The 18,140-nt window shown below is 43.7% G+C and overlaps 1 protein-coding gene across 4 annotated transcripts in view; it reads right to left on the bottom strand.

Annotated features, from left to right (window-relative positions):
* The window catches only part of Znf608 (zinc finger protein 608), a 109,835-nt gene that overhangs the window by 46,945 nt on the left and 44,750 nt on the right, over positions 1–18,140 (bottom strand). For all 4 annotated transcript variants that reach the window (XM_075968641.1, XM_075968643.1, XM_075968640.1 and 1 more), the window contains exon 3: positions 14,743–14,998. In XM_075968641.1, the coding sequence (XP_075824756.1) occupies positions 14,743–14,998 (256 nt within the window). The remainder of the gene's footprint in view (positions 1–14,742; positions 14,999–18,140) is intronic.

Genomic DNA, 18,140 nt, shown 5'->3' with positions numbered 1-18,140 from the left:
GCTTTGTTGAAATCCCATTCTTAGAAAACCTTGCTTGCAAGAAACTGCGGGCTCAGGGGGACTGGCTCAGCTCATGATATTTATTGCAAGAAGATATTTAATCCACAAGCTAGACATAAGATGAGATCTCCTGGAAGGTATACACTTTGGGAATTCTCGAGTAACTAACTGGGGGTTTGAGGCAAGCCTCTCCTCTGAAGTCACTAAAGACTGATGTCAGTCAGCATAATTTTAAGTAGCTCACAACGTTCTGTGTCTTTGAAAATGGACCCTTTGTTCTCCAAGTTCCATTAGGTTTATTTGTCTCATTATCAATTCAAAACTAAAAAAAAATATCCAAAAAACCCTTTGTAGCAGATAGCCTTCCAGTCTTCCTATCAAGCAGGGTGACTACAGGGGTTCAGCCATCGTGGCTGGTGCTTTCCAGTGAAGAGAATTCTGAGTCTGCACTTGAGTCCTCAAACATTTATTGAAAACAAGACACCTCTCACGTCGCCATATTGCTGCAGCCACCTTGGTGACAGGTTCATGGTGCTCCAAGTCAAGATGGCGGATCCTGATTCTGGCTCCACCATTGGGCATCTGATAGGACAAGAGATCATTCTACTCATGGACAGGAGATGTGCCACTCAGATATGACTCACTTCCTATGCTGTCTCCAGTAGGTTTGCTTTCATATTCTGAAAAGTGGCTGTGTCTCTTCAGGAAGTAGAGGAACATGGGAGAAGGCTGCCTTTGGTGGATCTTGTTGAACACGTTGGCCTCCACTGCCGCTCCAGGAAAGTAAGAGATGTTACATGTTCTCAGCCGACTTTTTTGACCTGAGTGACTTCAAAAGTTGTCTGTCAAGAAGACATCTCCATGGCAAAAACCCAGCCTGCGGGTGTCCACAGGAGTCTCTGAAGAGCTGACCGGACCCAGGCCTCCTGCCAGCCCAGGGGAACACGTGGGGCTCCCTCTCCGAGGAAAGGAGAATGGGTGGCTGTTTTGATTTTTCTTGTTGTGAAGAACAGAGCTGAAAACTACATTGGGGGTATTTTGTAAAAATATTGAGTGAATATTAAATTTAAAAAAAAAAACATTTCTCTCTATAAGCCAAAATGAGCTCCCATGTATCAGCCAAAACCTTCACAGCCAGGAAAGTGTTTACTTGGTTTTCGACAGTTTGTAAAAACTAGCTATATTTGCCCACACTCTTGGAAGCAAAGAAGACCAATTACTTTAGTTAGGAACTAGAAATTCTGAAAAAAAGTACTGCCAATAGTAACTTTAAGAAGATGTTCCGCTATTCTACAGAACTCTGAGAACAAGGGTCTTCCCTCCAAGGCTTGGGGACCATTCCAGGGGCCTGGAAAAAGTTGTAATTTGCAGAGTTTGGGGAGAACTAGTGCAAAACAGTGTCTTCTGGAAATGACAGGGCTACTCGTCTCGGGAACTTCCAGCAGCTGTGATATCCTGAACCAGACCACTATCAGATCAAGCCAGCCAACAGCCCAGTGAGGAGGGGATAGGGGACATGAACATCACTACCTGTCTTGAAACCTCTGCCCCCTCCCCACACAGAAAAGAATGAGCTTTGTAAGGGAGCCTTCCGCTTACGGACATGAGGCTAATTAGGTGGAGAGCTTGGTGCATGTGCGCGAGTTTTCTCATCACCCTAACAAAACACCCAAAGGAAGCTGAATAAATGAGAAGGATTCATTTTTGACTCTCGGATTCAGGGAATTTCAGTCCAGTCTCAGCAAGGGAGCTCTGACAGCAACAACAGCGAGAGCCCACGGCTCCTCACAGGAAATAGGACATTAAAACAAAACTGTGGGCAGGCACAGCCTTCAAAGTCCTATGTCTAGTGACTAACATCGGCCACCTGTGTCCTAAAGACTCTGCCACTCACACAAAAGTCACCACCATCCGTGAGCCAAGTGTTCCAAGTGTGAGCTTGACAGAGGGTCTCCCCAGACCAAAGGGCTTAAGGGTGCAGACACAGACACCCGGCGTGTCCTGTGTCAGAGTCTCAGGTGCCACCTTTCTAACAGCCAAAGAACGAAATGCCACAAAAGTGCCTCGGTTACTGATTGAGTTGGGAGGTTTAATTATGAAAAAACAAATATGAGCGTGCATGTGACTGCTCAATTTAGTATTCGGCTATAAGAAATTACCAAATGAGCAATCAGGGTTTTGCTTACCTCGCTGCAAGTTTTATCTGCCCCTCTCTTGAGTCTCCTAAATGCGTGATGTTGGGCCCTGCTAGGTACTCTGCGATTGTGCCCACGAGCCTAATTCCTGCTATTTTCTTTGCTGAGCACAGCTATCTGGAACATATATGCTATGCCTTCTCCCACACTACGGCTTATTTTCCCTTTGCCAAGGAAATAGCAGCCAAGCTTCTTTCTGAACAGGAAGTCTGGAGAAGGGCGCATGGGAGGGCTTTGGTCGACATGACTGTTAAAAAGTAAGATAGTTCCACCTGCCAAGGGAGGAGAGATCATGACAGGGAGCTTGGGAGGCAGGCAAAGGGACAAGGCAGGGAGGGCTTGGATGTGTCAGGGAGAAATCTGTACACTGCTTGATATGCCAAGTGACAAATTGTATATTATAAACAGGTTGTGACACTCAAGGGAATTCCTATGAATATGCTGTCCTTCCTGCTTCCCTGAGGAAGCAGAACTCAACAGAGAGACACTGGGAAGACAAGCCTAATTGGCTGTGATTCAGAGGAACTGGTGACTGGACTAACGTTTCCCCACTGTGGGTTTGAGTCTCTGCTGTCTAAGGGTCTCCTTTAGCTTTCTTCCCTTTTCTTGGGGGATAGGGTGCTACTAATGCCCTTCCAGACCCAAGCCAAAGCTGAAGCCAAACATTTCTGTGATGGACAGCAAAGGCCTCCACTGGGGCAGAGCCCAGTGAGCCTGGACATTAACACAAGCTAGACATGGAACTTGGAGCCAAATCCCACCTGTTATTAAAATGAAGGTGGGTCCAAAGCTGGGCAGCCTGAGAAGAGCATCCTTCCGTCTGGGATGTGCACATTGGCCCAGCCCATTAAAGGAAGGCATTAAACCATGTGTCCTAGTATATTACAAATATTTGTTTGCATAGACTTAGCAATCAGTTTCTTGAAACTAATACCAACACTATAGTTCCAAGCGCACAAAACAAAAAAAAGCAACCCCCTTTACATAAAGATATATCCCCCTATGAACTTACGTTCATTCAAAACTTGAAAGCAATGTGAATAATCACTGGCAAATTTTAATCAAGCCATTGTATACATTCCATAGAATATTCCATACCCTTAGATAGGTAGAAAGTGCCTTCCTTTCTGAAATAGTCTTGCAGGGTAGTGTAAGCTTGAACTCATGATTCTCTTGCTCCCAGCCTCTCAAATACTGCAATGGTACAGGCTTCCTCCACCACTCGCAGCTTTGAAAGTGCTGTAACAACAGCGGAATATCTCACACACTCGAGAGAGTAAAAGAACCAGAGGACCAAAGTCTGCTGTAAGACTGTGTCTCCTAGAAAAGACAGAATCTAGACTCAAGATACCGCAACAATATGGCTGCCTAAACAAGACCTGGCCCTACACCTGAACAGAGAACAGGGAGAATTCGTCTTTTATTTATTAACAGGGTTTCTCTGTTTATTCCTTGTCCTGGAACTCAATCTGTAGACAAGGCTGGCCTCAAACTCACAGAGATTCACCCAACTCTGCCTGAGTACTGGGCTTTAAGATGTGTGATATCATTGCCTGGCTGAGAAATAGTCTTTTTTAGAAAAAGGTTTAAATAATTTTTTAAAAACTAGTAATAAAAAATTAAAAATAAAAGAAAAGATACACATATGTATTTCTGTTTTTTCAAGACAGGCTTTCTCCTCTCTGTGTAGCTCTGGCTGTTCTGGAGCTCAATCTCCAGGCCAGGTTGGCCCTGAACTCAGAGATCTGCCTGGCTCTGCCTTCTGAGTGCTGGGATTAAAGGTGTGTGCCACCATGTGCAGCTATATGTAAAGGGGAGGGAACAGTAGAGAAGGCAACATTCAACATGACTATAGAAAACTAATAAGTGATAAGGCCAAGGCACAGGACACAAAAGTCAGTCACTCTCTCGATTCTCAGTAATAAACAAGTGGAATCTCACATTTCAAACATAACGGTTGTCAAGATGGCTCAGCAGGTAAAGATCTTGCCACCAAGTCTGATGACCTGAATTTCAGTCGAGTCCCACATTGTGGAAGAAGAAAACTGACACCTACGTGCCATCCTCCGAACTCCATATGTGTGCCATGGCATGTCCACAGGCTAACCAAGTGGGAGGGCATGCATGTGCTCAAAAAAAAATAAACATAAGAAACATTTCGGGGGCTGGAGAGATGGCTCAGTGGTTAAGAGCACTGCCTGCTCTTCCAAAGGTCCTCAGTTCAATTCCCGGCAACCACATGATGGCTCACAACCATCTGTAATGAGGTCTGATGCCCTCTTCTGGCCTGCAGACATACACACAGACAGAATACTGTATACATAATAAATAAATAAATATTAAAAAAAGAAACATTTTAAATGCTATTTTCATTAGTATCATAACACATAAAACAATTCTAATTAAACATGTACAATAGCTAATAAGGAAAACTATTAAAATTTGGTTAAAGCAATCCAAGAATTAAATAAATGAAGATATCACACTTGTAGAATTACTTGAAATAGTCAAATGTTAATTCCTCCCACTTTATGGACAGATTCCATGCAATATTAATCTGAAACCCAGGAGGTTACTCAGTGGACCCTGATTAACTGATTCTAACATTAACACGAAGAGGCAAAGAGTCAAAAAAAAAAAATAGCCAATTCAAAACTGAAGAAGATCAAAGTATATGAAGTATAAACTCTGCAGCAGTGTTTCTTCCTAACGCTTCCGCCCTTCAATCCAGGTCCTCACGCTATGCTGACCCCAACCATGATATTATTTTTGTTGGTACTTTATAACTGAAATTTTGGTACTGTTATGAATCATAACATAAATATCTGTGTTTTCCAGTGGTGACTGTGAAAGGGCCATTCAACCCCCTAAAGTGGTTGTAACACATAGGTTGAGAACCACTGCTCTACAGTATAGCTATAATAATCAAGACTGGTTTTAGCGCACACCTGTAATCCCAGCAGAGGCAGGTGGATCTCTGTGAGTTCAAGGCCAACCTGATCTACAAGAGCTAGTTCCAGGACAGGCACCAAAGCTACAGAGAAACCCTGTCTCAAAAAACCAAAGAAAGAAAAAATGAATAAAGGTATTCCAACATAACAGCACCCAGGCAAACACACACATGTCGATATAGTGGACTGATTTTTGACAAAGGCGCAAAGGCAACAGATTCAGAAAAGTTCTACAACAGCTGCACACAAAAACCATCTAGACATAAACCTCATGCCCTTCGTGCCATGCATTCAAATGGACTACAGACCTCGACGTAGGCGCAAAACTGAAAAACCGAAAGATGGCACCGAAGAAAATCTTGACGAAGACTTGACAAGGAGGGGGAAGGAAGAGAGAGGGGGGGAAACCACTGCTGACTGGGAGCAAGTGTTTGTTATCTAAGATAGGCAAGGAGCTCTTCAGCTTCCATAGCAAAAAGCAAACCGTGTTTTGAATGGTCCAAGCATCTTAACAGACCCACACCATCACAGATGACATACAAATGGCAAAAGTCCAGGAAGCACTGCCTTAACCCTCCTCAGGGAAATTCTCCTAAAACAAGGTACTCATTCCAGGGGCCAAACTTAAGAATGTGAGAGCATTAAACGCTAGCGGGTGCAGGGTCGCAAGACCTTTTATTCATTGCTGGTGGGAATGCAAAAAATGGCTCAGCCACTTTGCAAAGGCAGTTTGACATCTGTTTTCATGAACATTTTATCAAATATTTGCCCAGATTCATAAAAAGTGCATCTTGTATATGAGCTCAACTATTCTTTTGAAAGCATAGGAAAATGCTAAACCTATGGGAAGCAAAAAGCAAAACAGTTTAGTGGGACTATGTAAAACCGAAAAGCTTCCTCATAGCAAAGGAGATGTTTGGGAGGGGGGGGGTGCAGCTGTGAGCCTACATCGGACCAGCAAAGGAACAACCTTCCGATCAGCCACAGAAACCTCTGCTATGTCAGTTCTTCACATTTCAAAATCATCTCAGACTTGAGCAGACATTTCTCCAAAAGGCATGAACAAATGGCCAACAAGTACATGAAAAGATGCTCAATACACTAGCCATCCAGAAAATGTAAATCAAACCACGATGAGATGCCATCTGATGCCTGCCTGCCTGCCTGCCTGCCTGCCTGCCTGCCTGCCAGAATGGTAACCACTATATAGAAAACAAAACATCATGTTCTCTCTTGGATACTTACCCCCAAAATTGAAATCAGGATCTTACAATGAGTTTTGTACCCCCTTTTTTTCCTTTCGCTGTCAAGATGTGGAAATAAGTCTCTTGATGAAAGAGTGGATATAGAAAATGAGGTGTGTGTGGGGGGGATATTACACAAGTCTGAAAGAGAAGTGAGCCATGTGCGATAGCATGGATGACTCTGAGCATTGAGGCTAGCTGTAATCATCTTGAGAAATCATTCTCTTCTAGAGATGCTTATGCTACGTTCTACCTATAGCTAACAATCTTAAAAAGCTAAGAAAGTTAACTGATACACTAAGGGTCACCTGCGTAGTGATTACAGATTATTTTGTTAAATATTTTTCTTTATTCCCACATGGCCTTACATGAACCCATCCAGAATCCATACAGGGACACTTTATAGCCAGAAAACAAAAGCCATTTTGAGGACAATAATGAATGTATAAATCATTGCATTAGTTTGCTTATTTTGTAAGTGTAGTGTGTGTGTATGGGGGGGATGGATGCGCCATGACTTGAATATGGAGGTCGGAGCACAACTTTGGGGAGTCAGTTCTCTTCTTTTCTCATGTGGGTCTTGGGTATAAAACTCTGGCCTTCAGGATGGGAGGCGAGTACCCCATCCTCTGAACTATGCCATCATCTCTGAATGAATAACTCTGATTATGTTTTCTTTTTGTTCTGATTAGTTAAATACTAGCAAGGTGAGAAGTTAAATTACTTGTAAAATATGATTTTTCAATAGATTTTTTTTTAATCAACAATAAGCGGAGGGAGTGGGAATTCAAATTGGTTTTTTTTTAAGTAATAAAAAAGGAAAAAAATCAACAATAAAGTATTTCTAGAGCTATCTTTCATTGTCTAAAGCAAACATAATCTATAAAAATGGCTCTGAAGCTCCACTACTCCCACTCACCCAGGTATTTAGCCTGAATCTCTTTGTTCCATGAATCTATCCAACAGTCAACAAATATGTATGCCTGGGCTTCTTCTATGCCAGGCGTGGAGGACAATGGAAGAGCAGTTAGTCACACTGAAGCCGCTCTCGGGACAGTGAGGCTAGAAAGGACAGTGGGCACACACCAACCCAGCTGAAGATTGACCACTGCCAAACCAGACTCACGAACTACAAAGAACTTCCTTCACACTTCAAATAAAACCTCCAGTTATCACACCACATTGGCTCCCTCTTTCCACCCAGCCTTTTGGGAAACGCATGAACTCTGTCAGAAGGAGAGCAGAAATTTAGAAAGCGGGGTATTGTGGAGACTAAAGTCTCCAGGTCCAGGTGACCTGAGTCCTGTGTCTCTATTAAAACAGAGATGGAGACAGCGAGCTTGCTTTGGTTTCAGTGAAATTGGTGCCTAATAAACACTTAGGCACAAAAAAAGTGCTTATCAAATCAACCCTTTGTCTTATCCCAAACCCCACATGCTTACCCATAAACCAGAAAAGAATCAGGGGCAAAATGAAAAAAATAACTTCAGGAGGACTAATTTGGAGTGATGAAGAACCTCTGAAATTAATTGTAATGATGACTGTCTAACTCTAGATGCAGTGAGAAATCTATGGATCGTACACTTTCAATGGACAGATTGCATGTTAAGTAAATTATATTTCAATAAAGCTATGAGAATTATTTTAAAAATCAATGAAATGCTTCAATTGATGTGTATAGATGGGTCACTAGCTATTCTCTGCAAATAATGAGATCATTTCCATGTTGTAATTATAAATGTATGTTCAGTTCAAAGTCACTGTAACATCAAGACTCATAAAATTTCTTTATAAATTCCTCCATTCAGGAGAAAAAAGTATGTCTGTTAGAGACGCACGCACGTGAGCACGCACGTGCACACACACACACTCATGCATGCACTTGTGCATGCTTTCATCTTTTTTCACATCTAAGTCCAAAGAAAAATTTACTTTTGAATGTTTGAAGTTCTGTGTTCAAATACAGAAGTTTATCTTTGTGATAAAGTAACAAAAAAGGTGTTTAAATGTCTTTATAAAGTGAGTTCAGGGCTTCTGCTCCATTTACTTAACACCTGATGCCATCACCACAGGATAGATACAGATAGCCAAACATTAACCATTTGTCTAAAACCATGATGCTGAGTCCTACTTGAAAGGAGCATGTTACTCATACTGACAAGAGGAAAAGTGACAGTATTGGTTTTACAACAAAACACACAGGACCAACCCCTCATTGCCTCCACAGTTTGCACACATTACTTCATCAGAAAAGTGAGTGTGCACATCACAGGATTCTGTTATTACAATTCTTTTTGTGTTTTTTTTGTTTCTGTTTTTCGAAACAGCCCTGGCTGTCCTGGAACTCACTCTGTAGACCAGGCTGGCCTTGAACTCACAGAGATCCACCTGCATCTGCCTCCCAAGTGGTGGGATTAAAAATGTGAGCCACCATGCCTGATTTCCATTTTTTTTTCCTAATTTAAAGATGTTGCTTCAACACTGTGGTTCACACCTGAAACTCCAGCTACTTAGCAAGCTGAAGCAGGAGGATGGCTTGTTCCTAGGACGATTTAGTAAAAACTATCTCAAAAGCAAAACAAAACCACCACCCCGCTCTCAGAAGAAGAGATAGCTAAAGTGGTTGTGTTCAGTGAACACTAGCATTGGCTTTTGAGTTGGATTTCCCTTCCATGTCAATGTGTGCTCTGGAAGACACACCCTTAGCTCTGCTCTGCTACCAGTGATGGTGGCTTTCAAGGGACCAATCAGCACTCTCATTGGCAGCCTCCTGGAGGATCGATAAAAAAGACTATTGAACAGTTCATGGCCAGTGCACACAGTGGTGCTAATAATAATTCGTAGTTCTTTCAGCCCCTCAACACCTCTGTGGGGAGTTGTAGAAGACCAAGGCTAGACCCTTTTCCTTACCCACAGAGTAATTAAAGCATTATTTATTTCCAGAAAACATGAACTGACAAACCTCAACTGAGCACTGGTCCCTAGCTCCAGCCGCCATTTATCTCATTTGCTGGGACTGCAGGGTTACTAGTGATGGGAACAGATAACGAAGCATGCAAGTCAACAATGTCATTCCACGCCCCCGAGAATCACAGTCAAGTTTATACCAACACAGCTCTCAAAACAGTTTCTTACTCGGCGAAGCACCGCACAGAAAACGGGGCAGAAGCCTGGATTAGTCCGTAATCTCTCCTCAAATTAATCAGAAGTTTAAAAGAAATGTTCTGTTTGAAGTACTGGGATCAGGAAGTAAATGCAGCAGAGTGGGATTCTTACTGCTGTATTTGAGGCTAGCCTCAATTATGCAGAGCAGTTGCCTTTCAGTGAGTTAGCCTGAAACTGCTTACACTGCACATTTACGACTTTCGAGATCCAAGAGAAACGGAATTTAAGAACATCTCTAGCGGTTTAAAAAAAAAAAGAGTCATTTATTTCTCCAGTTAATTACCTTTTGAACCCATCATTTCCTAGATCTCTGTCTGTTTTCTCTTTTTTTCCTTTTCCTCCTTTTTCTTTTTTTTCACTTGGAAACCAAAGGCACAGAACACCAGGTAAAGAAGTTTCTTTATGGCGTTCCTCCCGCCAATGTGATTCTGTCTCATTACAATCATACTGTGCCACTGGCGTTCCACTGTCTCCTAGGAAATCCCCCATTGATGATCTAAGCAAGGTTTGTCTGCTTGCTTGTTTGTAGATAGGGTCTCCCTGGAGCCCAAGCTGGCCTCAAGCTCACATTTGTTCTGTCTCCTGAGTGCTGGAGCTACAAGTGAGATCCATTTTCTCCAGGATATATGCTACATTAACATCACTATTGGTTTCTGGCCTATTTCAAAATTAATTCAGCAGAAACGACAAAGGAATAAACCTATTGTGCCTGGCTCATTTGAAAACTCAACAGTAAGGTGCCTCATACTGTATTAGGAAGAGTGGTATCAGTCGGTTGTTCATGAAGACTGCCACTCAAATCCTCTGCGGTTCATCTGGATGGATGCTCAAGGCTCCCACCCACCCCCACTAGTAACTGAACAACTATGCTCCCCTGCCATACTTCCGCATCTTGGTAGATCTTATCAACTGTCAGGTAAAGGCAAATGTCCCAGTCCATTTTACTCTTGGGAACTTGAGACAATAAATATACAGGACGCCCTTAAAGAGAAACAAGCAAGGAGCTTGCAGAGGACCTAGTGTCCTTTCTCCTCTTTTTTCTCCTCTACCTTTCTTTCTCCTCTGCCCCTCCGATCACCTCTGAAATATTAAAACACCAGTGACAGATCATCCACTAAACCAGACCAATGCACAAACCCATGCCAACTCAGGGCCTAGGGTGGTACCTGGGCATCTGATGGTTCTAAAATCCATCCCGCCTCGAGTGACTTAATAGCACAGTACTGAGAACTCATGCTCTGTTTTTCTGTGGGTGTTCAAGGCCATCATTGGCAAATGCCAGTTTTCCTTTCTCTAAGTAACTTTACTGAGTTAACCATTAAGATCCTAAAGGGGAGGAGAATGACAGCTATAAGCATGGACAGTGGGCACACATGAACCAAGTCTTTTCTCTCCTATGTAGCCACCCACCAAAAAAGGCCCAATAAGAAACATAACTGAAGGGATGGAGAGCTGGTTCAGCAGTCAAGGATCCAATTCCCACCACACCCTGTGCACTGTAACTCCAGCTCTAGGGATCCAAACCCTTTTCTGGCTTCCTCAGCCACACCTGTGCTCATGGGCACACACCCAGAGAGGCACTCATGTACAGAAAACTAAGAATAAATAACAATTGTTAAAACCCCCACCTCAACAAAATGCAAAAGAAAACACATCGAGACACCTACAGTCAAGCTCAACACATAACAGCGCTGGATCCACCGATTATTTTCCCATTTTTGTTTTAAGAGCATATTTTCAAACAAACTCTTTTACTTTAAGTGTGTGTGTCCCAAAAGCCACGGGTAAATGTAATGGAAATTCCCCCTACATCTGTGAGTAATCTCATACAATTCATCATGGCTCCTAAACACTCACCTCAAAGGAGAAAGATCAGACTAGGGTAAGCAAACATCCACATGGAGTAATCGTTTCTCTCTCCTATTAAGCATATTCTGAAGCTGGCTAATTTTTTCCAGAAGCAACCAGACTATTAACACTTCATTCCTGAGCACAACTAGGTTTTCGAACCACCAGAAATTCACTACGGGCAGTGACCAGAGGTGCAAAGACCGACTAAAGGAAGCTGACGCTAAAGAGGGCTTCCTAGAACACGAGGCAACTAAGTGTGTAACCTAATGACAAGTTCTGGTCTCACTATGGCTCCTACCCTCCACGAGGTTGCAGGAATATCCAAGAACCCCTGGAGACCGGACTATGGATTCTTGACATTCTAGGGTCTGAAAACACAGGCGTATACAACCTCCACACGTGTGAATGCAGCATCAAATTAAATTTGGGGAAACACCACCCGTTAGGGCAGCACTGGAGGATCTGACTCAACTCAGTGTAAAGGCACCTGACAATTTTATAAGTGTGGGGACAAGCAGGTCTTTCTTTAGTGAAACCTCGTAGGACAAATTATTAGAGCTTGCTTTGCCCTCCCCTTCCCTCAAAACCGTCCGCTTTTGAGCTCTGCAAAATAATTGGCTCCAAATGTCTTTGCTCTGTGTCTTTCTTTACTTTTCCTGAAAAGAAGTTAATAGTCAATTGAGTTTAATTTTTAAATTGGTGCCAAGGCCTTAAGCACACGGTACCAAGAAAGAAATAAAAAAGTAAATGCCTCTTTCTTGAAAATGGGTGTGTATTAAATCCATGTCTTAGGACCCAGGCCTTCATAAAGACGGGTTCTTTAATTCTACAGAGGTCAGAAATTCAGCTTGTTCAGCACGAACAACCCTATGAATGGCTCTGGCTCCTTAAGGCAGCACAGTGAACAGCAGCACCCGCCATGTCCTGGCACACGTGGGGCGGCAAGGAGCCTGGACCTGCCCATGGTTGGCTACTCTGTCTTTCTTCTACAACTGTGAGTCAGTGCACAGACACCCATAGATATGCCTGGGTGGAAACCCAAAAAACCAATTATATCAGAATCTGGAAAGGACCAGGCATGGTGGCACATGCTTAGAATCCCAACAGGCAGAAGGCAGAGGCAGGTGGATCATGAGTTCAGTGTCAGCCTCCAGTACACAGTAAAACTCTGGCCCAAAAAAGACTGTTTGCTTGTTTGTTTAAAATCAAAAACTGTCTTTTAAAGGCTAGGGTGGCAGTGGTAAGGGTTTATTTCTATATTATCAAAACAGCATCTTTAAGCTCTTTAAACATAAGGTCAGAGTATCAGAATTCTACTTTAATTCATGTACTGCTTTGGCTTTTAATCGCAACCTCAACTCCCCTGCTCTAAATAATCCACTTTTATTAGAGGCCAAGGTTAAAAGTCAAAACTAAACAGGTTTCTAGGCAAGCTGAAAAATAACCCAAACTGTCCTGGAAAGCTATGGCTAATTTTCTAACAGCTACCATCCAGTGAGGTGACAGGGCAGGAAGGCTGCTCTACTCCACACTTACATAAATAAGATCACAGCAAGCAAGAAGCCCATTAGGAAACAGGAAGACAACACCTCACTTTAAAGAGTGAATTTCCCAGGAAATCTCCATTTCAAGTATATGGAAGTGAACCCACATTTTCCCCCCTTGTTGCTGAAAATCTTTCTGTAACTAACTGTGATGTTGCTAATGTCTTGATTTGCTGTCTACAAAAGAGGGGTCGACCTTCTTCACTACTCCTGCCTTACAGGAAGAACCCTAGGGCGGAAAACTGGAAACCTGGGGTGGGGTGGGGGGGTCCTGAACCAACAGGCAAGGATGAGGAGAGCTTCTATCTGCTCTCCACCATCCTCCAAGTCCCGCATTCTAGGAGGACTGGGCTAATAGGCTTTCCAGAATGGTGACAAACCCAAACTAAACCTTCAAAGATGTTTTGACTGATGCTTAGTTTTAGGAGAAGATTGAAAAAAAAAAGTCAAATAAAATTTTAGGGATCATCACTTCCACTTAGACAAGAACTAAGCCAGGAGCTGCTGTTTTTACTTCCTTTTACTGTATAACGGATTGTTTTTCTTCATTATTGGCATCAGCTGCAATCCTTGTTTTGAATAATTAAGAAACAGACCATACAAGAATACATATAATGTTATAGAATCCAAAGGTTTCTCCAATGATCTGGGTTTTTTTTTTTCCCTTGAAACAAACAGAAATAAAATTTTTTTTTTCTGCCCAGCAATAAACCCCTCATAGTGGCACACCCAGGCTTCCCTGGCATGCGTCCTACCTTTGATTTTACATGAGCACGCATGAGGATGCAAAACCAACCTTCCTCCTTAACAAGTCCAACCAATGATTCAGTCTCCGCCCACTGTTGTCAATCTCAGTCTTGTCCCGACTCTTCTCACAGACGTCCAGATATATGCAGCTGCCATCCACCTCTATTACCCTTGACCAACCTCGCTGAAGGGAGAAAGGTTCCCATGCTCATGGTCTACTGCGCCTCTTCAAACAACTAATGTGTTCCCTCCTTCAACCCCCTCTTCTCGCTCTACACGGAGCGGACTGCTCTCGGTCTCTGGGAGTTGCTTCTCAGTAGCTTCTGGCTTGTTAGTGACGCATGCCACTTGAAAGAATCCGCACACCATGTGCTACAAGACACGGCAAACTGATTTGGACCCACTGACTATCTGCATGGCCGGTACTATGACTTACATTCCCAGTGGCGATGATAGATGGATCTGAGTTTCCCAGGTGGTGGTTCCCTGGTGACTAAAGGGCTGCACTTGCCAAACAGTTTGCTGAGCTAAGGGTCTGTCGGGGGGCACAGAGAGATGACTGGCTCAACTGGGCCTTAAACCTTTGACCTTAGCTTCATTAGCTCTGAGCACCAACCAGCCTCAGCTCCATCATGACAATGGCCCTGGCTCCACACAAGGAGCACCGATACATTCAGAAGGTAGGCAGATGTAGAAGACTCCACAGAAACAGACAAACTGGCTGGCACACCACAAAAAAAATGAACTTTAGCTCCGCCTCCTTGATACCTGGTAGGAGAAAGCTGCTCCTGACCTCGCTTCTCACAGAACCTCCGTGTTAGCCCTCAGGATGGAGAAGCATTTTTAGGCTCTGACGTATTTATAAGGTAAAAGCAGCCAGGAACACGACGATTAAGCATCGTTATTTAAACCAAGTCAGAGCACCTACCAACCGCCTTTCTGTCCTCTCAAACCACAAAGCAAATAAATCCCCCTCACAGATGGACAGAGATACACCATGGAGAAGAGGGCAGAGGGAGATAAAATAAAAATAAATAATATTTACCTTCTTCTGTTTCATGCCACACGATCCCTTCCAAATTGACACTGGTCCCAGGTTCACAGGGCCCAAGACACTCTGGCTCTGTCACTACTCCAACTTCACACGTATTGACCCCCACGGACCGAGTCCGAACCAAAAGCTGCTCGACTGGCGCTGCAATATTGGATGAAGATGGGGAAAAGTAGGAGGGCAGAATCTGAGGTGCGAGACCGCTGGCAATCGGCGGCGGTGGGGCCGGCACTGTAAACAGGGGGTCAACCTGAAAGACAGACAGGCTTACTGCAGGGGTGATGCATTCTGGGAATTCGCTGTAATGCAATCTTCTTACATGGCTTCTAGAACAGATCATCATTCTACATTCCATTTGCAATTACCATAGGCTCTGAGTGCTTTCATGGGTGCCAAAATATAAGCAGAACAGAATCGAGCAGTTCGTGTTTTCAAGTCCAGGAAGGTGAAGACCGGAGCGCTCGCTTCCCGAATGAGAAGCAAGGCCTTCTAAATTCACCAACGGGACAATCTTTTAGTCTCCGGAGACGTGAATGAAACTGCGTTGTAAAATTAACACTATTTCCCACTCATAGAGAAACCTCATTTTCAAAATGATAACGTCTAAAGGAGAAACTGATAAACACTAATAAACAACAATATCTGCGTTATTGGACATTTAAGTGAAGGAGATGGACTACAATTGTTCTCAGAGTACTTTACAACCCATAATGAATTAAATCACTACTAAAATATATTAACTTACTCTGCCGAATGTATAAAATTTATAACTTGATTATACACACTAAAGCACGTAAGCTGAATATTAGCCTGTGTTAAGAATCAATTCCTAATTAAGTGTTGTAGCGTGAAGTTTAGCAGGAATTCATAAAGAGGATAAATAAATGCGTGTGCCTGCATTCACACAACCTGAGCTTCCCCACCCACAAAGCCTTCGATGACTGAGGAGCTCAATCAAGGTTTGGTAGCCCCCCTACAACACACATCCTAATCCAAAGAAATGGATACCACAGCCAAGTACAAGGCCTTGAGGTGCAAGAAATTCCCTTTTGCATCCCAGAAGGACAGCAAAGGTGCTCTGCCCAAGTTGAGAGGCCTGACTGTGATGAAACCAGAGCCCACAAATGCCCTAGACAGATCACCAGCCATTCACGTGGCTCACTTAACAACTACTAGCTAGGACTGTTATTGAGCAGCATGGATCTGACCTGGGAAACAGGTCGTCGGCTGTGGAGAAGACTCAGAGGAACACACCTGTGTACTAGGACTCCAGATGCCCTATGCACTGTGTGCAGTCAGGGCCTCATTTCAAGGGACAGCATCTCGGGCTCATGATCCGCCGGGTAGACAGTGAATGTTAAGAAGGATCCATAGACGGCTGACCTAGTAAAACTTGATCTCATCTGCTGTGCATACATCCCTTGCTTCATCAAGTCCCTTTGCAGTCTTTTGGCTACAGATTTAATATTATAGTCTTTGTTGCTTAGAGAAGACAAAAACTAATAAAATAAGTATTTCAATTGGGTCAGAAGAGGAGCTGTGCTCCTTGAACTGGGGAGGCAGTCATCTGTGTGGGCTCTTGGATGAACTGACCAGAGGATCCTCTACAATTGCATTCCACCTACAATGCTCAACTGACATGCACTTGCCTGAGCTATTCTAGAGGCCAGAGAGCAGCCCTCCACCCATCTGCATGTTAAAGAAACTTAATTTCCTGCTCTCAAGCTGCCATAAAACTTCTTTTGCACCATACTTTTTTATTGTTCTGACCGCAGAGTCCCAGAAAGAAAAGCCCCTGGCAGGACCAAGTCCCCAGAAGGTGATTTATGCCTTCGCGAAACATAGCAGAGCATGAATCAAAGCTCCCACTGAATGCTCCTGTTTAAAAATGGGGGCTGACAAATGAGGGAAGGGGTTCTGAGGAAGAAAATTAAGGAGGCGGTGGCGGGGAGGAGAGATGAGCTCAATCCTAACTACAGCTTTTATTGCAACTAAAAACCTGTGTGAGGAAAGAAGAATTGCTCTCCGAAATTAAAAACGGCAAGATGATGCAAGGTGATGAGAAGCTATCGGGACAAAGCGGAACCGTTTTACTGAAAATAGCGTCAGGTGGCCTGATCCACAGCCCACACTAAAGATGAGAACAAAGACAGCTTGAGTTGATGAGTAAGAAAATGGACCAAAGTAAAAGAAGTGAGGAGCCAAGAGAGCAGGGATGCAGCTCTGGGAGGTGAGGACTGCACAGAGAATGAATGGGACCTTTCTGGGTGCAGCATGCGCTCACTCTAGGCTCCTGGCCTGACACAGTCCTAGTCCTCTCGGAGGCCCACTTTCCTTAGCTGGGAGATGGACTCTGCAGCCTCCTGATACCGCTAGCAATGTCTGTTTCACTTGTTTCGGCACTGAATCCCCATTTCAACCCTATCCCACTTATAGACAGACCGATCGATAATACATCCCATGATATTTGTGATACTTACGTAAATTTTTAAAAAATCAAGTTTTTGTTGTGGGGTTGCTGCTGCTGCTGCTGCTGCTGCTGCTGGGGCCAGACCTAGGGCTGGAGCAGGCTCAACCCACGCTCTATCACTGCTCATATTTCTGAAAAATTTGGGTGTCCTGAGAGCAAAGGCCTCCAAATAAGCCGGCCGTGGTTGCTTCCTTGAACACAGTCCAAATGTCATGATCTAAGCTTGAGTCAGTGATAATGTGGAAACCTCATCCAACAGTTTTCAAATAAGGAAATGAGGGATCAGAGGCTCTGACTATAAATATGAACCTACTCATAAGATGATGATAGTCTAAAGCCTTTAACACTGGGTATCTCAAATATTCAGAGCTTTGATTGTCAAAGTGAAGTCTTGTCTCACTTTCTCTATAATCCTGGTTTTTCTTCTGGAGCTCAAATCTCCGGTTGCCAGAATAACTAGCCCTTGCCCTACCCTGCATTCTACTCCCCTGCCCTCTCAGTCCCGCAGAGGTGGGACACAGAGACCACCCACGTGGCTTCCAGCAGCCCCTTCTCCCCTAGAGGTCACCAAATGGAAGGAGGGTTCTGGGGGCAGGAGTTACAGCCACTCCTGGAGTGTTTTACTTGGCAGATATGGTATTTTTAAAAGCATTCCTCTTATTTACCAATCCGTAAGAGCTTAGAGAAGAATCTGAATTTCCATTAGCTCAAATGATGATTGGAGAGCTTGCTTCACGAGCCCACACTCCTCAGCAGTCACACGAAGCTCTATATGTCTGTGCCTTGAGCCTTTGCGTTGCAGCAAGAAAGCCATCTAGACCAACCCACCCAACTCTAGGGGAGCTTGTGTCCCATATATTGTGCAAGAACAAAAAGCTAGCACCAGTGTTAGCCAGGGGAGAAGAGAACACACTGCGGTGGG

Source organism: Microtus pennsylvanicus, chromosome 4, assembly GCF_037038515.1.
Source record: "Microtus pennsylvanicus isolate mMicPen1 chromosome 4, mMicPen1.hap1, whole genome shotgun sequence".
In the NCBI taxonomy this organism is placed as follows: Eukaryota; Metazoa; Chordata; class Mammalia; order Rodentia; family Cricetidae; genus Microtus; species Microtus pennsylvanicus.
The sequence above is the reverse complement of the archived record's forward strand: the minus strand, read 5'-3'. Positions and strand labels throughout refer to the sequence as shown.